The 26781-nt window shown below is 39.0% G+C and overlaps 1 protein-coding gene across 2 annotated transcripts in view; it reads left to right on the top strand.

The window, feature by feature from the left end:
• The first annotated feature begins 71 nt into the window (after positions 1 to 71).
• Positions 72 to 26781, top strand: part of LOC112976862 (nuclear receptor coactivator 7-like) — a 40589-nt gene continuing 13879 nt past the window's right edge. Inside the window, exons 1-2 of one of the 2 annotated variants that reach the window (XM_026088562.1) lie at positions 72 to 149; positions 19512 to 19641. In XM_026088562.1, coding sequence (XP_025944347.1) covers positions 19592 to 19641 — 50 coding nt within the window. In that variant the 5' untranslated portion in view covers positions 72 to 149; positions 19512 to 19591. Of the gene's footprint in view, positions 150 to 19398; positions 19421 to 19511; positions 19642 to 26781 lie in introns of those variants that run through there. The other variant, XM_026088563.1, reaches the window with a different exon arrangement.

The following is a 26781-nucleotide window of genomic DNA, read 5'->3' as shown; positions in this document are numbered from 1 at the left end:
TGGGTGCGCGCTGCGGCGCCGCGCCGGAGCACCAGCCGTCCGCGGCGGCGGCGGCTTCGCGGCTGGTCCTGCGTTACTGGGGGAAGCCGGCTGCCTGCTCGCTTGTTTACAACAGCGGCCGGGGCTGCAGGACGAGCGCGGCTAGGGAGGTGAGGGGCATTGCCGCTTTCAGCTTTTTGGGGCTTTTTCATGGTTGCGAGCGCGCGGGTTGCTGCAGAGCGGCTCTAAGCATTTGTCTGCAAGGGACAGATCCGCTGCGTGTTTCGGATGCAAGTGACGGTGCCCGAGGATTTAAGCCTGCGAACCTGGACCTGTTATTTTCTTAAGCAGCTGATGTATTTGAATGGCTTGTTATCTTGGCCTTCGGGTTTTTAAATCTAATTCCGCCCTCCCCCCGCCCCGGGTCTTGGACGATTTTCTGGAGAGTTCCAACCTTTTCTATATAAATTTGTTGTCTCAGATTATCATGACTAAGTGCTTTTGGGCGCGGAAGGTGTGGTAGGCACCGATCTCGCCTGTGATCTGTGCGGCAGACTTTCTTTGCTGCGTCTGGGCATATCTTCATACGCTATTTCAGAGTCATTTGGGGGGTTGGAAGGGTTTGCCTGCGTGTTGATGATGTGTTTGCAGTATTATGGTGCTAAAGGATGCAGTAACTGTTCATCCTCTAGGTGATGAAATAAGATGATGAACACTTATACCCAATAATATACTAATATGCTTTTATTGTGTGTTTACTTTATGTGCCACAATTATTGTGTTTCCGGTAAGTCATCATACATTTTTGTATTAATGTATAATGGTGGACTTTTAAGATGGATAGTAACTCACTAATTGATTGTGGCTTGCCTCAAGCTGCTGTGACCCAGATTAAAGGCCTGTATTTGGATGAGACTTAAAATGCATGTTGAAGAACTCTCAGCCTATTGCAGAAACAAGTATTTGCATAGTTTGGAAATTCAGTTAATGCTAGTACTGTTTTATATATGTATACAAACATGCTTTAGAAAATTAATGCAAATAAGTACCTATATAGTTTCTGGATGAGAATTATTTTAGCAGGAATATAGATCTTTAAGCCAAGATTAAAAAATACATAAATTTTTTGGGGTTTAGGCTGCTTTGTCTTTCATTTTTCTCTTTACCTGGAAAATGTCCATAAATATCCACAAAATATTCTGAAGGACCTAAACATGTAACTTTGGTCTTGTGAATAATTGTATTGAAGTTGATGGGACTGCTTGCAGACATAAAATGCTGTCTGAGAGGCTTTTTTTTTTTTCTTCCCCAACTTCTTTTCCTTTTGGAAGGAAATTCAGTATAATTCAGTACCTTTTTTCCTGTTGCATATTACGTTATAAAAAGAAGCATGTTTATAAGTTTATGGCCACTCTTGGTGGCTTTGATTTATTGTTTCTTCTGCTGAAATGATAAATGATTCTGTTTGGAGTTGAAGTAACCCAAAACTGATGGGAACAATCCTTGCCTTGTTGTGTAGGAATACTTTTTTTTGTTTTGTTTTGTGTATTCAAAATTTTGGAAGATAGGAGCAGAACTGCCTAGGAATTGGCTGCATAAATATTTGGCAAACTTATGGTCATGACCTCTTCAGTGGATAGCTTGCAAATGTCATATAGTAGTAGGGAATAAGTTTCTGTATTCAAAACAAAGGTGAATTTGTTTGGAGAGTGATTTGGATTAGAGAATAACATTACTTCAGAAAGTATAGTAACAAAATTGTGAAAATCCTATAGATAAGTAACTGCAGCCACAGTGACTCTCTTTAGTCACTAGTCTGGGTGAGTGTTTCGAAGGTGGAAATTAGTATAAACCCCTGGAGCATGATCTGACCCAACAAGTTGCTGCTACAAGGTATTTTACCTGTACAAGGTACAGGTATTGCTGCTGCAGTTTTTTTTTACAAAAGATAAGTATGATGTAAATAGAGAGCAAAGGGAACTCAGTTTCCCTTTGCCTTCAGTAGGCATTGAAGGGAAGCTGGAATACAACTAATGATCAGAAGGGTAAAACTTCCTATCTTGTGCCTGAGTTTTGCCCTTTGTATCGGAGAGTTGCTTAGTAGATGCCAAACACAGCAGTTGTGAAGGACTGACAAATCTCTTCTTCCTCATCATCAGTAAGCCAAACACGTTTAAGGCTTTATGGGCTCGCTCTTGTTTTAGTGAAGTATCCACCTGCTGGCTTAATATTGAGGGTGGAAGTGACAGTCTGCCACTGGGTTAGTTACTTCTTGCTCCTTGTTGTGAAGAGCAAGGCCTCAGGATTGTTTTTTTTTTTTTTTTTCCTCATTGAGGGAGATGCTCTAATTATACTGCTGCCCCAAATGTTTCATGTGGTTTAATATCACTTCTGAAAAAAGACAGTTAACTCTACAGACAGTTAAGAACTGAAGTCAGCATCCAAAGAACTCACTTAGGTGGTCACCTTTGACAAGGAAAAAAAGAGTAGGAGAGCAGTAGAACCAAGTTTTCAGTTGATTTTTTTGAAATCTGAGTAGTTTCTTTATTCCCCTGTGACTTTTTACCTAGCCTGATTCATGAGATAGTGAGGCAGTGACAAAATTCATAGCAAAATGAAGGGATTATATTTCCCTTACAAACATATATATGGGAGTATTTTTTTCCTTTTCTTTGTGAAGCCTTTTGATTGTCAGCAGAAAACTATACTTTGTTCTTGGTCAAAATGTCAAGCGGCTATGCTGCCACTGAAGGCTATCTGTTATGAACTGTTTGCTCTGTTTTGAAGTTGTGAGCATACTGCAGTGGTCCAGGGGTCTTTGATTGTGAATCTGCAACTTATATTCTTCTTCACTACTAGGATAGAGTACTCTCACACATGCGGAGACTTTGTAGGGTCTGTCAGTAGTTCATGATGGGTTGTGTTACAGAAGCTAGGAATAAATGATGAGAGGGGTGAATTACTCCAGGTGCGGTGATTTGCTGTCACACCTGTGCCACTCCCAGGCTCTGGCCAAGCTCTGAGAGCTAGTGCCAGTATTTCAGTGTGGCACCATGTAGTGTCCTGGAGATAGTCTTAAATAACTACAGTATTAATAACTTGTCATTGAAACACAGCTTGTCTTGCAGGAATGCTCCTGGTTTTGACTTGGAGCTTTCAATGGATAGAAAATTCATCATAGTCTTAATAAGCCTTTCTAATCATTATTTATTGTGTGTTTTAATGTGTGCAGTGTTTTTTATTTGTATTGCATGCCTCAACTTCCATGTGGTTTTATGGTTTTGTCAGCTAGATTAAGCTAGTTCCTGCTTTCAGTTATTCTGTAGCACACATAGTTAACTTACCTTGGGCCTCTAGTTTGATGCACTGAATGGATTGAATTATATAGATCCTACTAGGATGCCTTTTTTTTTCTTTTGTTGCCATTTTATGGCTGCTCTTAGTATGTTTTACAGTTTTTCAACATCCTTTTTGAAATGCAGAGTCTTGACTACACATGATATTCAAATAATGGTAGTATCAACCTTGTTTATGAGAACAGAAAACATCAGAGTTGAGCAAGGAAGTTATGCCTGTTTACACAACCCAGAATTGCATATACTTTTTGTTTACGATGTCAAGTTAGGAATGTTTGTTTATTTCCTTATCCACTGAGTAGGATTTAGAAGCCTTTTTTTAATAGTTATCAATTTCTAGAAGGGAATTTTTCTTCCAGTAGTTTCTCCCAGAAGTGGCTGCTTTTGGGAGCTTCCATTAGTGTTTCCATAGATGTCTGAGAGCCATTTCCCAAAAATCTAAGACTTCGAGGGCAGATTACAAGCTGTCCCAGTGTACCAGTTATGGGAAATCACAGCCTTGTTCTGCAGAAATTCAGTGAGAGCTTCTATTTACTTGAACCCAACCTTATCTTAAAGAAAGGGTAATTTATTCCCTGACTCACTTTCCAACTAAATGTAACCTTTTCTAACAATGCTGTCTCTTTCTGCAGCTATTCTTCTCTGTTTCTTCTGCTTTCTGTACCACATGCCATCTGTCTCACTTTCTGGTTTGTTTTCTATTTAAATACTCTAAATGCAGCTGATAAAAAAGAAGTATGAATATTTATAAATTGTTGCTGCCCCCTTCATCTGGGGGGAACAGGTATGGAGGACTTCCTGCCTGGCTAGGTGGCTCTGTGATTTCAGAAGCTGGTTGGGATCTGCGTAGGGCGTTCCTTGGAGGGGGTGCTACAAGGAGCAGTTAGGTATCGTCAGTGACTCAGCAGTGCTTGCATGTTGTGTCAGCAGTCACTGTGCAAAAAAGTAGGTTAAATAACACAGCGGGTAGCAGTCGTCTATTGTCTCTTGGTTAAGTAATGCCCCGATGTGGTGGCAAGGGCTTTATTTTACCATCAACTTAATAAGTGGCATTTCTGCAATGTTTTTAAGTGGTTGTAGTCATTCTAGATACTCTGGCACTTCTAATAAAGCTGGATGTGATATTTTGTACAGGTTTTTGTAGCTGTACCAAGCCCTGCAAACCTTTGTAGGCCAGAGAATGGCCAAAGCTTTTCCTAACACTTCCTCACGAAGGTTTGGCTGACTCACAGAAGTGCTGAAGAGTTTAGTTAGGTTTGATTGAACCTGGGTAGGCTGAACACATTATGGTGATTTGTATGTTATTTAGAATATATATTTAAAAAATAATTTTCTTCCCCTATAGTACATAAACAATGTTTGACTTTTTTTTTCCCCATCCTGGCTGCTGACTGAGCACATTCCAGCGAAGCTGCTGAGGACTAAAGGTAGCAGCTCAGGTCTGTCAGGGATAATTTGATTACCTGTATCATGAAATCCAGGCAATTGCATTTGTCCCAGCTCCTAAAACTTTTAACCTGGAGGAGATGTCCAGGAAATGCATGGTGCAAGTCGTCACATCCTCATGACAATGGATAGAGAACCAAACGGGTAAAACTTTAATGCATACTTTGTTATGGAAAACTTTGCTGGACTGTGCCCAGGTATGTCATGAAAGATTGACTTTGTTTGGTATACGCCAGTCACTTGTGCCGATATGGGCCAAATGATTAACAGTGGTGTAACAGCTGATTAATATGGAAAGCTCTCTTGCCACCAAAATGTGAGGGGTCAAATAGCAAGCAGTCTGACTAATCATCGGACTGGTTGGGAGATGAATTATGAACCACAAGAGAAAGACAACGGTGGCTTTTGCGTAGTGCAGTGAATTGTTCTCCAGTCCTTGTGCTTATTATTAGGGGTATGTGTTGGGAGATGGCTAGCATCATTACATTGCTTTACAGAGGTTAGATGAGACTTCGCAGTGTCATCTATGTTTGTCTTCTGCCACAGCCATGCTTAAGGATTGAAATTAAAATCTCCCTTGCTGGGCTACTGCTGATGTGCTTCCTCATTGGGGCAAATTTATTTTCTTAAATACAGGAATTCTGGATTCCTTAAAATTGAATCAGTATGAGCCTCTGCCCCTAACTGATCACTCAGTGGATAAACTTAAAAGTGGATCATTTGTTTCAAAAACTACATTTCCCTTTGTAATGCATGATTTCTGTTGTCAGAAGTAACACATGCATTGTCATTAAAAGAGATTAAGGAACTGGAGATTAGGTTTCTGTTCTCCCAGTCTGTTGACACTGTGCACTTGACACTACTGTGGGAGTAGTAAGTTTCACTGTTTTGTCAACTAGCCATGTCCTGTCCTTGTTGTGGTGGTTCCCAGTCCCTAGGCTGAACCTGGCAGATAACAGGCAAGTTTTACAGGAAGAGGGCTGGAGACTGGTCTCAAAAGCAAAGCGGAACAGTCAAAGCACCCTTTATAACATCAGCAAATTGGAGGAGAAATCTCAATAAATACCTCTAGGGCTTTTTGTGTTTTGACCTTTTTTTTTTTAACTACTGCAAATGCTGTTGGAATTCTATTTTTAATTTGTGTTTAAGAAAAAAATATCCATTTGACAGCTTTCTTTTTAAGAGCATGTAAAAATTTTTTTTGAAATCAGGCTGGTTCAAAATTTTTCATTGTTTCTGGTTTGGGAAGATTCATGAGTCCCATGAAGGCTCTTTCTCCTGGAATTCTGCTTGGATGATAATTTCAAGGAATCCAGAGTCCTCTACAAAAACGGCAGGAAGGATAGCTAACATGAACCCCAGGAAACAACCAGACCTGCTGCAGTGATGCATATTGGAGAGCCTCTTCTGAGCTCGACAAATAGTGAGCTATGGAAAAGCATATTGCAAAGAAAACTGTTCCTAGTCCTTCTGGTCAACCCCGAATGTTTTCCAGATTAAGTTTATGAGAAAAGCAAGAAATGCACATTCAGTTACTTTTTACTCTTCTAGGAAGGAAATGCAGGCCCAGATCATGCAGGGAGTGAAGTACTCTGTGCAGAGCTCCTTGCAGAGCTGGCCTCGCTCCCATAGGAGTGAGGCACATTTGAGGACCACTGTGGGTAGTCCAGGAAAATACCATCAGAAAGCCAAGGAGGTCTACAAAGTGGAAGCCAGCAGAGCTGAAGGGGCCACCTATAACAATAAACCTGATGTTAAGGTGGTTCTGATGATGTGTGTATTTCTTTGTACTTGGGTAACTATAATGTGTTGATGTTATGTGGACCAGTATGATTTTGGATGATGTTAAAGCCCTTACAGGAAGAAAATGGAAAAATAATTTAGGAAATATATTTCTTTGGCAAAATGATTGTCATCTCTCAATAAATGGTAACTGGCCTTTAAAAAAATCACTTTCTCTTTTGGATGTAATTTCTTTTGGCTCTGGATTTTTATTTTATTTTTTTCTATTTAGTTGTCCCAGTGAAATCAGTGATCAAACTTTGGTGAATGTCACTGAAATCAGGACTTTACCTTCAGCACTGAGTATAGTTTTAACTCTTAACTGCTTTGCTGTCGGCATTATATAGCATTTAGAATAAAAGTTTTTTCTGGTACAATGATTTATAACTGTTTAAGTTTTTTGATTTCTTCTTCATCTCGCATAGCATTTGCTTTGAATTCTTGCTTTTTATTTTTTCCTTAGCCTTTGCAGATTAGCTATTATTGTGAGTATAAATGAATTGTTACACAATTGTGAATTGCATGCTTGCTGTGATGAAAAAGCTGTGGATGATAATTTTCTCACTGAAAGGCCCTAGGATGATGCATTATCTAGCCTTGAAATGCATCTTTCTTTCTGTTTCTCTTCCCTTTTTCTTTTTCGCTCTGGCAAGTTCTGCAAGCAGATACCTCAGAAAAGCTATACTGACCTGTAGAAAGCCAGTGCCATGTACTTATTGCCTGTTCGTTATGTTAGTCCAGCAGTGTATTCTAGATTTGAAGTGTACCTTTTTTATCCTAAGTCTTGTAATTGTTATTGATAAGGGCATGTATCTAGGTCTGGGATAATACATTTCCTATGGATAGTGTGTCAGTGCTTTTTAACTGCAAATTGAGAACACATCCAGATTGGTTAGGTGTAAGCTGCATTTTCCTCTCTTTATAAAAAGCTTGCATCTCTACTCAGTTTGGACAAATTTTCAGAGGGACTAGGAAAAGGTCTGAATTGCTTTCTGCCAAATTTTTAGTTTTTGACACCAAGCGTGGAAGCACGATAGTCCCTCAGAAAAGAGGCTTTAACATGGACAGAAAAATGTTGTCCTTAACAGGCTAACTGTTTTGGCTGACTTCAACTTGAGGAAGCCCAAGCAATTACTCTGATGTAGCTGTAAACAAGTGAAGACAAAATTTTCTCCTGGAATGTGTTAAGCAGTCTGAAATGCTCACCGTTACCAGCCATGTGAGCGGTAACTTGAAATGAAAGAAAAGTTATTGGCTTTCGTCTTCAGGTCCCAGTTCTGCAACTGGGTACTTACTTATTACAAATATAACTCATATAAGTGAGTAGTCCCTCTGAATGCACTTGATGCTGATGTGGTTCTCCACAAGTACAGAGTTCAGCGACATTGAGTGTCTAGTAATGTAGCTGAAATTTCTTCAGTGAAAATGCAGCACTGGAGGAATTGAAATTATTTGTAAAATTGGGTAAATTTTTGTGATTTTTTTTTTTCTTTTCCTTTGGCCAGCAAAAAGAAAAAGGAATGTTTGCCTCAAAAACACTGAGATACTTTATGCTGGTGCCTTCAATGTAAGATGTTCTGAATTTTAGTTTCAAAGTCAGCTTGCTTTGTTAAACAAGAGTACCACAGTTTAATAATAATTTTTGAAACACTTGAGTTATCTGAAGGTAAAATGTTTGCTGCTATTGTTCTACCAGAAAGTTTCCATGTTTCTGTTCTAATTCAACTCTAATCAACCTTGATTCAAACTTCCTTTTTCCTTTGTTAACCAAGCCCTGAACCATTTCACTGAATGAACGCATCCAGAGTTGAGCAAATAAAGTCCAGATTAGATATGCTGAGGAAAGGATAGCGTATAGCTGGTTTGTATGAACTGGTCATTTGTTCTGGCTTTTCTGTGTACATAGAAATAGCCTCCTTTTTTCTCGCGCTTCCTTCTGAACTGAGAATTTGTTACCCTTCTGAGAACTGGAGAGGGAGGGAAGAAAGAAGGGAGACCAGTGGAGGATAAAAAAAAAAGTGATGATAACAAAAGCAAATGTGACAGTTTATATTTACTTTAAGGCCTTCATTCCACAGATTTTTGGCAAGGACAGCTTTTACAGGCATTAGTGATTAGTTATCTTAAGATGCACAACTGTTCTGTCACTGCAGAGGTGGGTATGTTTTCTCTGACTAGTATTAAGGTTGCTAACCGTATTCATGTGAATAATTTCAAGTAGACTTAGCTCTTCACAAATGGCTAGATCACAGAAAAGCAGAGAAAATCTTACTGGAAAGAAGCAAGTTGTTATTCAGAGAGATTCTGTAGTTATGCAGGTAAATGTAACTGTGCTGTGTTATATGGCAAGGTTGGTTTAGTTTCAGCTAGGAGTTTCTGCCTTCTGTGGCACAAGTTGGCTCTCTACTAGTACAAGGCCAGAAGCTGTGTGTAGTGTTCTRCAGGAATCCTGAGATGGAGAAAGGAAAAATGGTAAGATGATAAAGATTTTAAGGATGTTGCAGAAGGGCAAGAGAACTAAGTCATTCTTCATTATGCAGTACCTAAAGGAATTTGCAAGGAGGAATGAAATGATTAGAAACATTGCTGCTTCTAAAACAGACTTCAGACCATGCAGTGGGTAGATGGTACTGTCAAAGCATTGTAATTTTAATGCACCTAACTCTGCAATATCTGAGCACCTGTTAAACCGTGTATGTTGATGTAATATAATGTTGCTTTCAAAGCACTGTAATATAATAAAGATCTCAGGTTAAGGAGTTAAGAAATGCACAGTGAAGGTTTCCAGTGTTAATTCTCCAGGTTACAAACATACAGGATTTTTCTGAACAGTTAAGCTGTTCAATATGTTACTTAATATACAGTGTATGCAATGTGGCACAGTTAAGGTTGCTATGGAAACTTGGCATTTTGGTTCTCTTAACTGTGTTTCAGATAGGAAAACATTTGCATTGCATTACTATGAGACTCCTTTCTCCCCCTGCACCCCTTTCTCAGCTGCTTTGTTTCTTGGTTGGGAGGTGAGTGAAAGAGGAAAAGCCATAAACTAGGATTTGCATGATCAAGAGCCCTTGCAACCAGGGTTGATTGAAAAAGGGATCTCGAGGTGCGACTTGAAAATAATAATTTTCCTTGTAGTTCTCTCTTGTATCCTGCCCCTCCCCCCCTTTTTTTTAATTGAGGAAATATTTTAATGTTAATCAGTTTAGTCTCAGTGGGCTGTTAATTTGAGGCTTTTTTTCCTGAAAACTTCAGCATGGTAGCTACATTTTAATTTAAAAAAAGTTTCCACTAATTTTCACAGCATGATTATGAATTTTGTTGGAAAACCTACTTAACCTGAAAAATATTGACCAGTTCCAATACCTCCCATTAAACTGGTAGAGTTATGCATATTTTAACAATTTCTTGTTGCCTGGCCTTATTCTGTAAAGCATTGAGAAAGTGTTTACTAAATCCTCTTGAGTGCAATGGGAATATTTCAAATACAAACTTAACGTTATGCTTGAGCATTTTGGGAATGGGATCTGCAGTAATTATAAGTAGAAGGTAATTTATTTTGCATGTATTTGGGCCAAGCATTGAGCTGCACCATTATTGTTTGTACTTCTTTAACTGACTCTTCAAAGTAAGAACATTTGTCTCTTTCTACTGTACCTCTAATATATTCATTTTCCATATAAATACCTTTAGTGGATTGGGGAAGAAGGAACAGAGAGGAGAGAGCAAATTTGCTGTGAAACTGAGAACATGTTGGTCTTTTTTAGTCTGTCTCTTATCTTGTGAGTGGTGCCGTAGGTCTCATCATCACTCCTCTTTTAAAGTGTTAAATTATACAGTTGCTGTGGTCCACCAAACTAAATAACTGCAGAAGGCGTTGCCATGCGCAGTTGTAACACCTGTCCTAGCTTTCTGCTTATTTATGGCAGAGTTGGCAGAAGTAAATGCACGCTTGCAATTTAGCTGTCCAGTGCGAAGCCCAGAGCTTTTTCCAGTAGCTGAGCCCGATGGAGGTGGCTTTGAGCTGATATGTTGGGTATAAACTGAAATGCAGGTATAGGATCCCTTCTGCTGACTCTGTTATAAGTACCTTATATGGTAATTTTTGGTGAAGGAGCGGTAACAAACAACTGAAGTAGGTGAAAGTGAGAAGGTGAAGGGCAGTAATACTTCAATTTGCAGCAACTGCATGCTGCATGGACATATTTCAACAGCTTGAGAGAGGAGAGCGAAAGCTCAGTGTCTTTGGCTTGGCACTTCTGCTGGCTGAGCTCCGTGTGATCTTGAACGGACACTTGCTGTATATGTCTCTGTAGTGGAGCTGTTGTATAAGGAATTCTGCTTTTTTGCCAGTGCAAGTCCCACTTGAGTCCTGTATAAGCTAATTCATAGGAGCAACTCTGATGTATAGTCAGGCCTGGGATATGTGACACTGTGAATCCGGCGGCCCTTAACAATGTACTGCATATGTGACCTAGGACAATTCTCCTGACTGCTCAGCTGGGAGGGAGGGGAGGTGGCACCAAGCAGTAGGCTGATTTTGTTTGCTGCCTGATTCACTCTCATAGCTTTCCACTTAGGGGGTGCAAGGATGGAGTGACTATCTGTTGGCTTCTTCTGTTGCTTTGCTTGGTTGGGAGGACTTTGTCACATCCCTTAAGAACTCACAGAGAACCCATAAATCATCAGCTCTGGCAATGTCATCGCTGTCTGCATGCATATGTTTTGACAAGGTCAAAACATACCTGTGCAGGCTGTCTTTGAAGTGTTTTTAAAAACAGATCATAAAACTAGGGGTTGTTGCAAGCAAAGAACATGCTGGTGTCAACTGCTAAATAAGCAAAGTAGTCCTAAGGGGATTTTCTAAATGCTAGTAGATGTAGAATGTTCATGAATTTTTATTTTTTTAGAAAACTGCAAGTACTTAGTGTTGTAGTTGAGTGCTACTAAGTACATAGATAAGTCCTTTGTGTGTGTGCATGCTCTAAGGTAGGAAAGCAGTGACATTTGTCTTATCCTCTGTGAACATGGCAGACTGCATCCTCCTCTTGTTCTCTGCCCGTGGAACTATGATGCTGTATATCAATTTGGGATCTGATCTCAGAAATGCAATACAAACTGTGGTAGAAACACCATAGTATGTGGTGTAAGCACAGATGATTTCCTTCAAAAGGTGTCCTGAGAAAGACGGGCACAATGGGTAAGCCATTGGGCTGGCGGTTGAGAGATCTGTGGTTTTGTCATAACTTTCAGAATGACCACGAGGTCCTTCTGGCTCTCAGTTTCTCATCTGTAAAATGAAAGTAACGTTTTTGTCCAGGACTGTTGAAAGACTTAGTTTATTAAATGAAAATTGCTAAAACTATTGGCATCTCAGAACTAACTGGAACCAGTAGTCTGCAAATTCATGGGTGCTTCCATTGCTTACGTGTGTGGTTTGCTGTACTTCAATATCTACATAATTCATTCTGTTTCTACAAAGGCTAGTGTTTTGCTGCTGCCTTGTATCTTTTTTACAGTATTTGGTAAGAAGAGACCAGTGTTTTCTGTCAACAGTCCATAAAGTGCACAGGATTTGATATTTTGATTTGGCATGTTATGCAAACCTGTACAATGTGAGCCTGAAAGGCTGCAGGCTTCAGAAGACTTGGGCTTGACACTTACTTGAATCGGGATGAATTAAAACAGGGGATGCAAGACAATGAAGTTGTTAGTTCTTTTATAACTTCTGTGGGCAAGAAATTCTGCAGCAATGTTCTTAGTGACTAAAAAATAAAAACCTTCCAAAATGGCCTGATTTCAAACAGCACTGCCCTTTCACATTCAGTATTGCATAGCACTCTGCTCATTAATAATTTTCTTCCAAACTGTACTTTTTAACCTGTTTCTTCCTAACAACAACAGTTGGATTATACAATATAATGCATTTATTCCTTATGGAAAATATATTTGGTAGTGTTCAGCTGTCAGAAAGGGAAGATTAAATCTAGATATTTTTATTTCTTGACAACTGACATTCATGACTTGGAATTTCTGGTACCTCTTTTGCTTCCTCCTATTYTCTGTGAAACATGATAGCCTGACTTAGTGGTAAAATTCTCCTTCCAAGTAAGCCAGAAGTAATTCAGCTGGGGAGTCTGTTGGAGCTGAATCAATCCTTTGTTATTGTTCTGTTACTTGGGTTCTCATTTATTCTTTTACTCTGGTCATGTGGACAGGCTCTTGCAGATCTAATTAGTGTGTTGAAGGTGATCTAAGCTTAGCCTGTTTTTTTTTTTTTTTTTYTTTTCCTGTTAGAACAGAACAAAAACACTCAGACCATTAGCTACTACATTTCTATAGTGGGGATAATGACCACCTAAACTATTCCAGCTAAGTCCTCAAGAACAAGAGTGTTGGTTTCCTTTTTGTATCTTCTCTCCAGATCATATCTTTACAGTCCCAGATTTCTGATCATGTTGTTGAGAGCCCACAGCATGGAACAGACACATCAAATCTATCTTTCTCTCCATTTGGAGATCAGGAGATTGTTATGCTGGTTTATGTTTAATCTGAACAAGAAGTCCAGAAATCCCCTCTGTCTTCAAATTCATTTTCAGTCTTTTAACTTTTGCCTTTTGATTGGGGGCTTTTAAGAGCGCAGTCTTTTTACAAGAAACATGACAGGTGTAATACTTGAAAGGTCAGTGGAGTTATTCTCATAAAAGAGGGTTATTCATGTAAGCAAAGGTTGAGTGATCAACCCCAACTTCAGCACAGTAGGGAAGCTCTCCTATTTTGGCTTAGAGCTCTTCAGTTATATGTAATGTCCTGGAAACTTTGTAAACATAGAGCTTATTCTCTTTGTAAACATAGAGCTTATTCATGTTTTGGAAATACCCTTACATTTATGTGGTAATTATAATGTAAATATATAATTGAACCCTTTACTATTACACCAAATGAAGTACACTAGTAGAGTACAAAAGCAGTAAAACTTAACCTGGTTAATCTAGTCAGTGAGACATAAATTAACCAAATGCTGTGAAGTTTATCGTTTCTCAAGTAAGGTGCTAATAAACTCTTCTTCAGAGTTGATTAAGTTTCACCAGCTTTGGCTTGTGAAACTTAATTATATGCATCTATATGACCTGGCAGCAAATTAAAATGCTTCTCCTGTTCCATGTTCTCCTGTTTCTGTTGCCTTATACTTAAATGTGTTGTGTGACCCAATACTGCAGCTTTTGTTGGTGTGGGTAACTACTTGAATCTGTGCAGTGCCCTAGAGACTGCTYTGGGCTTTCCAGAGGCACATATAGCAATCCTGAGTGCCTGGTTTCAGAACTAGTTTTCAGAACTAGTACGCTAAAAATACTTTCCCTTAATGTGTGCTTTGTTGTAATTCTACCATTCCTTCCCTTGCGAGCTAGATGCAAATTTTTAATATTGCTTTCAGTGTTATATCTTCTTTCCTTTTTTGGCCTTGATACTGACCTGTTGGTATAATCCTTGCCATCTGTCATGGTGCACTTTTTTAGGGGTCCGAACTGGCGTGTGTACACAGCAGACTTGTTAGAACTGTATGAAGGCGCTCTGTCTGCTTCCCGGTTGCAGGTCTAAGCAGAATCCTTAGTGATGCTTCATGTTCGAAAAAGGCGGGTGGCAACATTTGAATGCTTGTATTGCAGCAGATGATGGTAAGGAAATATGTAGTCATTTGAGCAGATGCATGTCATTTGCCTGTAGTCTCAGAGGCAGAGGTAAAACAGAAGCAAAAATACAAAACTAATTTTGTGTAAGATGCTACACCAGAGAGCAGGTGCAGGTTACGCAGCAGGCCTAGACAACAGGCTGTTCCACCTACGTAGTGGGGTTTCACTGCTACATTTTTGGCCTGACTGTCTGCTTGGCTGTTCCACCTGGAGTCTTCTATCATATCACCTCGGTCTTTCTGGCTATGGAAAATACGTGTGCAGGCCTCTCACCACCTCTGTTTTCTCTTTGCAGTTTGCACACTGCCACTGTTGCTCACCTTTGGGGACCCCTGCTATGATACAGGATGCTACCCTGGGACTTGGGTTCAATTCATTGCTCCATTACATGCTTTCTGAGAGCATTGAGTGAGCCATTTAAACCTAGATGCAGAGAGGAATTTAGGCTTTTTATTTTCTTTTGTGGATCTGAGCATTAATTTCTATGCAAGTGCCTGCATAGCCAAATAAATGTGAGACTGTGCATAGTTTGCATAGCTTGTGTCAGCTTAATTTTTACACAGAAAATAATTGGCTCCTTGACAAATTAGTCTCTTCCCTCATCCTTATTGCTGCTTGTTATCTGTGCTGATTGAATTAGAGTGAGGATGCTTATGTGCGTTGCCCTTCCGTTCTCATTTGACTGTGTGGAGGCACTTCCTGTACTTCAATTCCCCATTTGTGAACTAGAGAATTACAGCATTTTCCTATCTGATCAAAGGTTGAGRGACATTTGCACTACAGGGTCCTAAATATATATAGAGAGAGAATCGCACAGTCTAAAAGGCTTTTTTTTCTCTGTGTGTCTTTCCAGGACTTGTGTGCTTTGAGCATAGATGGCCATCTGTCAAGTCCGTTGAATGTTCTAAAAATAATCAGATACTTCACTGGCTTCTGCATTGCTAGTGCTGTTGGACGTGCCATTGTCCATGTGCGTGGTTTTGGAAAGCAATGCTTGCATTTGAAAGATTGCGGCCGTAGAGCCAGCAGGCAGCAGCTCTGGATGCTTATCCATGGGCGCAGCAAGCAGAGATAATGCTTTGTACCTTGTTGTCGCCTAAGAAAGCAGACTACTTAAACTGAAAGGAGCAATTCTTTGGGCCTGAGAAATGGGAGAGGAGAGAGAAAAACAAGTGAAAACTAGATGAAATTATCAAACTCTTTAGAGGACTTGGGATGCTCTATTCACATATTTGCTTGTTTTTAAATTCCCCTTGGAACCATAGTTCCTTTCCTCCTTGGTTAACCTTACACCTAGGACATCTGCCTCTTCTGCCCCTTTGCGTGTGCCGTGCCWGGGGATTGCCCAAGGGTAAGGGGGGCAGCTGCAGGCAGTGGGTGAGGCAGGGCTGCTGCTGCGAGGTTTCAGGTGACGATGTGGACAGCACAGCTGGAAGCGGCGTTTCTGGAAGTGCTGGAAGCAGTGTTTCTGGAGGTGCTGGGAGAGTGGTTGCCATCACAGTGGTGTGACTCTGCAGTCAGGAGCTCAGTCTGTTCCTGTGAATTTTTGTTTGTTTATTTGTTTGTTTTTTGTGACTTTGCTTTTCTACCCTGGTTATCAACTCCCGGTATCATCCTCAGTAGCTCCCTGGCAACGTGCCTTAATAGAGGAAGGAGCAAATATCTCCCCCCCCTCCTTCAAAAAAAAAATATAAATGAAAAAGCCCAGAGCAATAAGACTAACAGCAAAAAGCATATGGTATGTATATATTTGTATATATTTTGTTCTTGTGTGTGTAATTAGGTGTAATCAGGTGAGGTGTTACCTAACACTGGCTCAGTTTTGAGAGCAACAAATTTTAACAGGTCATTAAATGTATACCTGTCAGGAAGATCTTTCTTCTTGAAATTACCTAATAAAAGAATCTAGCATTGCTGTAGCCATATAATACAAACTTTTCATTGTATGTTACAACTTCAGTTTAGAAGGGAATTGACCGAGCCTGAAATTTTTATAAAATCAGCTCTGTCATCATTTGAACTTGGACAGTGCTCATTTTATATCGAGTATCATATCTGTCTCCCAACATATAAACATCCCCCAAATATATACATTTTTAGTAGCTGGCTGGCATGATTCAAACTTCACCAGAAAGAAGGAACCATGAAACCTAGATTTTTAAACAGCCATTCTAATCACACATCCTTCACAATATTTTAAGGAGTTACTGCTAGTGAAGAGTATCTGGAATTTCTTATTTATTTATGTCCAAGGTAGGGTGGGAGTTTGTTTTATTTTGGTGTAACTTTAAAATGTCACCAATAACCTTTAGAGTAAACATTGCTTTTATTGCTTAAAGACCTAGAAGCTGAAATGGGCCTTTCAAAATACTAGTTTTTGGTAGCAGTTACTGAAGGTTGCTCTGTGATCCTCCTAATTTTCAGGATTTTTTTTTTTTTAAGCTAGTACATGAAAAATTCCGAACAACAAAAGCATAACCTGGAGGTTATGAAGTCTGTGCTCCTAATCATTTTGCTTTTTCTAGTAGTGCTGAAAGAAAGCATTTTCAAAGTACAATTTTCAGTCTTAAATATGCCTTCCTAGAACAGCTCTTTTCTTTCTTCTAAGAAAGTGAGCTAAATAAGTTTTAGAAGTCAACAGAGTGGACCCGATGTTGAGATACTTTTCTACTGTGAAAACTTTCATTGATCGGTTATTGGACGTGAGACGTTTGTGCATTTTATTTTTTTAATTTTTTTAAGAGTTTTCACCTGAGTGCCTTTATGTTGCTTTTGTTCTATGGTAACATTTCAATTTTTGAGTGTCCGTTGATCTGAACAGAATTTTACTTTGTTTTTGTAGTTCTTGTTGGGGGTGGATGGCTTTTTTGTTTGTTTTGTGAAAAGACTTTGGGTTGCATATGCATACAGCTGATGTGGGAAGTGTAGGCTTTATACCTGCATTTTTGTGGCTAAAGCTTTGTTTCACATTAATGAAGACAAACAACAAACTTTGCAATCTAAACAATGCCAGAATTGTTCAGTGCTGACACCTATTGCAGCATCTCCAGTTCCTGCCTGGTGTCCCAGCCGCTTCTACCCCTCTCCTCCTCCTGGCTCCCTGCTCAGCAGTGCTCCTTTCATCGCCAGCAAGGTGCCAGGGCAGAGCTGATATTCCCCTGGGTGGATCAGTAGATCATGGGAGGGGAAGAGGAATGGGTGGGAGGAGCAGCCACCGCCTCTCTGGCAGGGTGAGGTCCCCAAGGGCAGATCTTACTTCCCTCCGCTGATTCCATGCTTTCTGGCTGATCATATTTCAGTGAGGTGAGGAGAGCACCTGCTCTTCCCACTTCCCTGTGTCCCATGGGTCCCACTGTCCACCTGTCCATGGGTTTAATAGTATCTCAGTACTCTACAGTAACTTGATACTTCTCGATATCAGCGTCAGGAGGCTCAAATATGGTCCATCATGCATACACCACAGTGTGTTTACCTTCAGTAAAGACAAAATAGACTAAGGGGAAAAAAGTGTTTCCTCTTTATTTGAACTCTTTTAGTTTGCTATAGAGGTGACAATGGTGTGCTTTTGAAGATTTGTTGTGACTCTAAATGGAGTGTGAACAAAGCCAAGGTTGCTGATCCTCTGAGGTTCTGGGGGCCCACCCAAACAGGGGGACTGAGGATGCACTGAAATTCTCAGGAAACATGGTACCTTCATATAGACTGGACATATGGACAGTGTAATTTGTTTTGATACTATTCTTATCCTACTATCAGGTAAATTTGTGTCCTGTGGGAGATTGCAACGTGCATTAACTTGCAGAGATGGCTCCTGGATAAAATAGTACTCTATTTATAAATCCAAAGTTGTTACAGGCAAATTTGCCATTTGAAGAGTGCTGTTGCATAGTGACCATTACTGTAAGACTCTATGTAGGTGCATAGAGATCAGAGAGACTAGATTATTTGTGATATACTGATTGTATTCAAAATTAATAAGCAAGAAGTGCATTTTGAAGCAATAGACTTCGATTGCTGTGGACCGATGCTCCATATACATGGAGAGAAAATTATGGCATGTGTTACAGGTAGAATGTAATACAATATATTCTCTGAATTTTTCAAATAGGTTAATCTGTTTTTACTACATTATCTCTTCTGGTGACATCTGGCAGTTTGTAGCTCATGATCTTTTAATACAGGAAAAATAATGGGAACTGATTATGTCACAGTAATTTTTCTGCTTTTTATATGCATAATTTGTGGCTTCCATTTGTTTGTTATAGACTAAAGTATTCAGTAGTAACTTCTGGTTTAAACTTAAATCTGGAGTACTGAAGAAGAACTCTCAAGAAGTTAACTTGCTTTGTGCATGGGCACAGGCCATGGGGGTGGGTTGAATGTATATGGGAGGTTGGAAGAGGGTAAAATGATCTTGGTAGGATTCTTTGGGAACAATTGGTGTGGCATAGCATTAATTGCAGTATTTGCCCAGCAGTTCTGAAACTCCCACTGTCTGGTTTACAAGTGCCTCTGTACTGCATTCTGCAATGTTGCTATGATTCTGGTGTCATAAGCAAATAAATACTGAGATTTTTGTGTGTTCATCTAAAGATGTCTTTATGTTACATTTGCAGTGTTACTGAGGTCTCCTTTTGGGTGTTTTTTAACTTCTCAGAAAATGTTCTCTATTCCACTGTTTCTCCAGGTGGCTACAATTCACCTGGAAAGCAGGATGTTGGTCCCTCACGTTTCTCCCTCTGTTTTTAATGGTTCACAACAATCAAACCTGTGCACAGAATGTAGATTCCTCTTTTTCAATATTTTAAACTTCTAATTTCTCACTATTTAACAAAATTGTTATGAAGTGAACATTATGTATTTTTCTGGTTTTAGTGTTTGTCCTGGATGTTTCTGAACCTGCTTTTTATCTTCCTGTCTATAATGCAGGTGAAACCAGGAAGAGGTTTTGGTATAAACTGTTTAACAGCTTGCAAAAGATTTTAATCCTTCCAGGCTTTAAAACTTGCTAGTGGTCTTTGGCATACCTCCTTTGCAGTATGCCTCTCTTTCTCTGCTGGAGAAACTGGCTCAAGTGCATTTATTGTCTTTTGTCTTACTGTATACTAAATCGATATCACATGGCAAGCATTCACTGGTTAAAGTTTTACTTTGCTTTGTCACCAGGTCAATTGCATTTCCACTACCATGTAAGTGTGTGTAGGTGTTGTTGACATGTTGATTTATGAACTTCCTGTTTTTAAAATGTTATATACAGGGCACTCTGCCTGGATATGAGGTACCGAAGGGAAAAAGCATAACGCTTGGCCGCCCACCTTGCCCATTTAACTGTACATAATGGAGACCAAGGAAGAGAAGAAGGAACGAAGACAAGGCTATTTTGCTCGGTAAGCTTACAAGTTTTATTTCAACGCTGATTAAAATATGAAACTCCTCACTCTGCCTTTTTCCTGAAGCTTTATAATTTTTTAAGCATGTATAAAAATGAAACCCCTATTGCATTAGGAATCCAGAGAGAGCTTTCTTTGTTCCTGTCCCTAGTGTTGGAGTGGTGATTTGCTCTCTTTGGGTAACAGAGATAAATTTGAATTATAAGTGTTATAAATGACACAAAACTCTTCCTCGGTAGTGAATTGCAAATTGCACTGAATTTTAGCTTCTGGCATCCAATTTCTGAAGACTGTTTATAAACATATGTTTAGATGTGTTTGTGCTTAGATAGAGTTTATCTGATTTCAAATTAAAGCACAGACTAAGTAGTATTATCTCACAGGAGAGATAAGTGAGCCTAAAAAAAAAAAAGTAACTGTGATAATGGGCTAAGCTGCCTAAATTTTATCATCTTTATAGATAAAAACAATGTTTTTTGTCAATCATTTTATCATTTGGAATTCATGGTTGGTGATTTTTTTTAAAGAAATAACTGGTGTTGCTTTCTTAATAACTTGTCTTTGTTAATTAGTATTTTTGTAGTCATCTTTGAGCTCTGATGTACAAGTGGAACCAAAGCTCATTTACTCTCCGTACAGGGCAGGGAGGGAAGCTGTTTCAAAATGAAATTCAAAGATGGCTCCTGCAGCACTGAGAAGGAAAACCACATGCTCTCTCCACTCTGTACTAAATAACTATTAATGAAACTGCACTAAAACACTAGTCGAGGTGCATTACAGACATCTAGAGAGGTAGGTGCCCACCTTGAAAAAGTAGGGAGGGGAAAAGYTGGAGCACTTCTTCATTGCTGTTCAGGATGCAAGGATGGTTAAAGACTTGAAAGTTTTGTGGTGAAGGACATCTGTTAATGGCAGGTAACTTGCTTTTATTTGGAGAAATGCTATTATGTTGATGGAAAGAAATATGATTTTGTATTTGAGAAAGGGGAATAAACAATGGCACCTATAGCAGAGGAGGTATCAAGTAGGATAAAACTGAAGTAGCTAAAGAGATTGCATTAAGGAACAAGTAATTTGTTAAGAAAGACTTGGGCCTCAAGAGATGTCAGAGTAAGATGCTTTGCTATTGAAGAGAATATTTTGAGCTGCTGAGTGGTAATCCTTTCTAAAAGCTGTTTGCTAAACAAATTGAAACTACCTCAAAAGGCTTTCAGCAAAGTGCTTCTTCACATTTTATTTAATTTGTTTTTGCAGATTTTGTCGTATCTTTGGCTAGTCTCTTCTAAAATTCACAGAGGCAGCATATTCTTTACAGACACAGGACACTAGGCAGGAGTTGAGAAGAYGTGAATCTAGCACTTAGCTTCTGTGCGCCTTTGAGGAAGTCATCTCTCTCTTTCCCTCTCGGCTTATGTCTGTCTCCTTTATCTAGGTTGCAAGTCTTAAATGCAGTCACTGCTCTAAACAAATCTGTGTATTGTTTCTACAAGAATGATACCAGAGACCTGCAAGTGCTGTTTTAATAGAAACTAAAATAGGTCAGAAGATATTATGCCCAGCTTACATTCACATACTTTGTGTATGCAGTCAGGGACAGAAGCAGAACCAAATTTACATTTTCTTGATTTTTAGCCTAGCATCTTAAGTCTAGCTTACTTCCTCTAGTAAACAGGTGTCCCAGCAGCTTGCAGATAAATGTTTTGACACCATACAAATGTCATACAAGTAAATGAAATTAGTAGTAATACAAAGGCAGTTCTAACAATGTCCCTACTGGGTCTTTAAGCTTTTTAAAACTTAACTTTCTACTAGATGTAGGCAAAAGTTTTGAACTTAGGTGCCTAATATTGGCACACCTAGATATTTTAATTCAGTGTATATTTTGATTTCCCTGTCAATTTTGGATGTTTAGTATTTCAGAATCTGAGGACACCTGTTCTGTTCTCAAGTTTGAGCACTCAGGTTTGATAATTTCAGCCCTGCCTAACTTAATATTATTTTGTGTGCTTCTTCAAATATCTTTGTCCTGCCAGCTTGGTCTCATCTTTTTTAAGCCAGGAGCAACCTGATTCCCCAACACATGCACCACTCTACTACTGCTTCCATTACTGTTTTTTCCCTTATCTGTTTTTACTATTATGTTTTGTGAGCCTAGGATAATGGTAGTGTTTACAAAATCTAAATTTATGTACAGTAAATATTCTTATGGGACAAAGATTTTTCTCCCTCTTATGTTGATCTTGTTACTTCATCTGATTTTTTTTTTTTCTCCTTAATTTGATCACAGGTAGTTTATGCTTGTAGGAGAAGACTACTGCTTGCCAGAAGAGGGAATGGAAAAAGGATCCCTCTCTTTGCTAGCAGAAGAGACTAAACTGTGATCCATGTCTGGAGAAAGGGGGAAGGGGCTCTGCTCCACTCTGAGGAGAAGGATTCTGCTTAGATTAGATTAGAAAGAACAAAACTTGTACATTCAGTGCTGCTGAAGTAAAATGTTCTACAGCTAACTTGTGGGCTATATTCATGAAAATACATGAGTTTTAATAGGAAACTTCACAGAAGGGGGAAGGTTATTGTCATGTTAACAAGAACAAAGACATTAACAGAAAAATGGGTGATGAGTGTGCCAGCTGGAATTTTACTTCAAACCTATAATACTCTGTACTGCTCTTTCTCTTAAGCTCCTGCTACCAGAAACCTGACTTTTCTGTCGGCAGAGCAAGAGAGCACATGGGCACCGACAGGACAAGCATCTGCTTTGCTGCCCTGCCAGCATCSAAAGCCAGCTGACTTCCCATCAGAAGGCAGTGTTTGGTCTTCAAGCTAATGTCATCCTTGGCCCCTCTAGGAAAGTTTTGGATAGGTGTGACACTCAGTGTCTGATGGATCATGGTAGCAATCATTTGAAAGGCTCAATTTGAGAATCCCCAAATATTTGGGGTGGTTACTATGGTAGCAGTAATCTGCTGACAAACCAGCCCTTAAATTGCTAGGGAGGAAGCAAAATTATCATGGAATGACTGTCTGCATCCCCTTCCCCCAACTTCAGTGTTTCAAATAAGCTGGTTTAAATACTTATCCTTTTGAACTATTTAAACTTCCTCTAGATGAGATCTCCCTAGCCATCACATCTTTCCATTTGGGATCTTGAGTTCTCAGTGCCTCTTTTTTCCCTTAGAGGAGCAGTACTCTTCTCACAGGTCTCCACCCCTCCTCCTGGGAAGTGAATCTGAAATAAAACCTTTACCATCCATTTCTCTTTCTGACCAAATGCTCCTCTGCCCTGCGTGTGTTGTGGTAAAGGGCTTATTTTTGTCTAAATGGGCTGGCAGCTGATTTAACTTGAAACTTTTCAAATAGAAATGTCTACAAAACTTTTTTTAAGACCAATTTAAATTCCTTGTGCAGATAAGATGTTACAGCTCATGGGAGTTTAACAGGCAAGAAGTAAGAATATAAGAGTTAACATGCAAGCATAAGCTTCTTATGCAAGAAGTCCTTATCTGAGACTGCTACTCCTATTTGAAGACTATTCAGTGTAGTTAATTTTTTTTTGCCTAATTCTTCAAACCTTGTTTTCAGGCTTTTCTGTTTACTTCTGTGTCATTAGCTTCAAAATGGACCAATATTACTCCAGCTCTTGCAAAGAACTCTGTCTCCTCTTGCTCTGAAGTCTGTCCTGGTATCCAGCAAGTCAGAAAATAAATGGTACAATGTAATATAGATGTACAATGGCACATCTATGTGTATTAGATACCCACTTACTGTTGCTTGACTGTGACATTTGATTCCTTTTATTGTGGTTATATTCCCCTGAACCCTGATACAACTTGTKCTTTTCCTTTATCTGTGCTTCCTTTATCTTCCTTGTGTCCTTACAGAATGGAGAACCTTTCTGCCTTTCCCCTGTCTGTTCTGTAGGTTCTCCATTGCAGTATAAATTCAGTGATAATATTGTGTGAATTCAGGGGGATTTCAGCTTGTGCACATGTATGAACTGGGATGGCATTATGTAAAAGTAATTTCTGGTAAACAAAAGCTGAAACTTCAAATAATCCTGTTTTTTTTGTTTGTTTTTTTTTTTTTTTTTTTTTGTGTAAGGAGGAACAGTAGGAAAGCAGTTAATTAACAAAGTAGCTGCTACAGTAACAGTGCTGTCCTGTTACGCCTTCTGAAAAAGAACACTTTAATCAGTAAAAAGGCATAACAAAACAAACTCCCCTCCCAAACTTGGTGTCCTTTCTAGTTATGTATTCTAGCAATACTGATTATTGCTTGTAGAAACCTAGCTCCTTTCATGTCAGAAAGTGTTTTTAAAATAAGTTTAAAATAACTACTAAAAATTTAAGTAAATTTAGAAAGAAATTACCAAAATGAGTGATGTGTCATATGGAAAGAATTGCCTTGGATGTAAACTGATAGTCTGGTACACTGAATGTACAGTTTAAAACTGGAATTGTTTTGCATACATAGTTCTGTGATGCTGGATCTATTTGGACGACAAGAAGTTCTAGGAGTTGAGAAATCACAAGGGAAGAATTTGATGAGTAGGCTTCTGAAAGAGTGACAAAACAGGCTTTTTAAAGTTTTCTGTATCTCTTAACCTTCTTCACTGTGAATTAGTCAGCATTTCCCATGCTCTATATGATCTATTGTCACTGTCAAGTAGCTCTCAACCACTTTCTTATCAGAGAACAACAAATAAGTAAACACTTTATTTGAAAAAATATTACTTTTTGACAAGTAGACTTCTTTATTAATAACTGGGGACAATAATGAATGTCTCCAATTTGTGGTGACCTTAATCTGAAGAAAACTGTATTGAGATGTACATTAAAACTGGCATTTCTTTTGAACCAAATTTCTTTTTTAGGTTCCTAGGGGAATTGTGAATTTTAGTTCGCAATGAAATAAATGTCTGTGACATGCTCCAAAGTCCATTTGAGTAGGCGGGACTCCCATTAGCTCCCACTTTACTCAGTTGGAACCTGAAGCCAGTTGTAAAACCTGATATTCACTTCATTCTGCCTTACGATGTGAATATTTAAGGAAAATAAAGAATTTTACAACATGTTTTAATTTAATTTAGATTCATGGCTTTGATACTTAAACTTGCCTTCATGCAGGTTAAGATTTGTATAGTAAACCTAAGATTTACGAAGATAGAGATCACTGTTAGGTACAGTTATCTTTTATTTGACACCAGGCTTTTATTTGCAATTTTTTTCCTCCTGTTTACTTTTTTACTACCTAACAGAAATAAAACAAACAATACAACAAATTGTATACAATGTTCTGATAACATTCATTGTTTAAAACCTAACCTTAGCTTTAATTTTAAACATTTACAATTAATTATAATAGGTTGCTGAGCTGTAAATGGCTAGAGTCTGGAAAGATTAGCTGGGGAAAGAATCGTATATACTTTTCATATTTTTATAGTCCTCCCTTGGTACTTGCTTTTTGGCTACCATTGGAGACAGGATGCTGAGCTATATGGTCTGATGCAATATAGTCACTTTTTTTTTTGCATATTACAAATCAACAGGTTTATAAGCCTCCCAAAGAGCTTTGGAATTTTTCTCATTTTTTTTCTATTTTATTCCCATATTCAGTATTTCTGTACTTGATATTTTTCATTCCTGTGGCTGTTAAGACATAGGAAAATGGTGAAATGAGAAAAACGTAGTGGGGGAAGGGGAGGGGAAGGGAGTATATCAATGGCACCTGGGAAGGAGGGAAGCCCAGGTATGAAATAAATGCACGAACATACTTTCTTGAGAGCATGTCCCATTCATGAGACTTTATCATAGGCTTTTTTGTTAGAGATCTTTTCTTGTTGGCTGGACTCATCATATTGACGCAGCAGTCTTCAGATGTTGGATGCTCCTCAGGTTACTTYTCCAATCATCTCCTTGCTGTTGTTACTGCTCTACTGAGACAGTGTTGATACTTATTCAGCTTTCTGTTAGCACCCATTGTTTATTTTTGCTTTTAGAAGGAAAAGCTTCCAAGCATTGTTTTTAAAACAAACCATCATGGAGGTTTATCTTGGGTGTGAGGAATATTCAAGCCAAGATCCGGGAGATGCTTAAAATTTGTAAATGACTCTGGGAAATAACACTTTGTTTCAGCTCATCTGTATAATGGAAATTTCTTAGCTCTGCTTCCAGACTTATAAACATTACCTCAGAATCCTGTTATTGAAACTAAAAACAGTATTACCTTTTACTCCCATTATTTTGACCAATAGCATATTTGCCTGAGGCATTCCATTTTCTCAGAAATGGCTGAAGGTATCACCACTTCAGATTTCTAGGGTGCAAAGCATATTGTTTGCCCTGTAATTTAGGGGTGCGGGTGTGTGGGTGATGAGGGGCAGTGATTTTCTATGTTGGATGTTGAGAAAAGTTAAAATATTTTCCAGGWCATACACTATTGTGATTTGGCCTCTAGTTACTTGAGAGGGGTTTCAGTGTTTTTGGCAGACTTTCTGCCTGCTGCTGTGTAGGTTAGTATTTCAGATCTCTTTTGTAACAGTTCTAGTTTTGAGATGTTGAAGAATGTCTAGAATTTCACAGACAGCAGCATAAGACGTTTGTGAACAGGCCTTTGYGAAGTTAGTGAGATCCTTGCTTGAGAGCCATTTGCTGTTATTGCTCACCTACTCTTGTTTATATTTAAAATATTGAGGTTTTCTTTTCATTGCATTTGTAAACCTGAAAAGTGAGCGTTGGGAAAAAACAAACCTGTTTTTTCTGAAGAGCATTGTAGAACATGACAGTTCACAGGGGAAAGATGCATCGAAAAGCTGCTTATCYGTTTCCTTGTTTCACGTTGCTGCTGCTTTCTGAATTCTGGGGATTTTATGTTAGCAGTCTTGTGATTCTGTGATGTGTGGGAAGAGTCTGCGAAAGAACTGCCTGGATTATCGTCCTCTACTTGGCCCATGAGGCATTGAATTACACCCAATGTGACAGTTTCCTTTGGGAAGCTTAAGCAGCAGTGATTTGTGCAATTTTGGTTCTCTGTGATGCTTTTGTCCTCAAAAGCAGTAGGGTCGTTTAGGACTACAGAAGAATTTTTTGGGGGTAACAGAGGTAACGAAAGTATCTAATTGGGCCCTGAGCCTTTCTT

Source organism: Apteryx rowi, unplaced genomic scaffold (genome assembly GCF_003343035.1).
Source record: "Apteryx rowi isolate R43461 unplaced genomic scaffold, aptRow1 scaffold_774, whole genome shotgun sequence".
NCBI classification, from domain to species: domain Eukaryota; kingdom Metazoa; phylum Chordata; class Aves; order Apterygiformes; family Apterygidae; genus Apteryx; species Apteryx rowi.
Note: the sequence above shows the minus strand (reverse complement) of the source record. Positions and strands in the feature narration are given on the sequence as shown.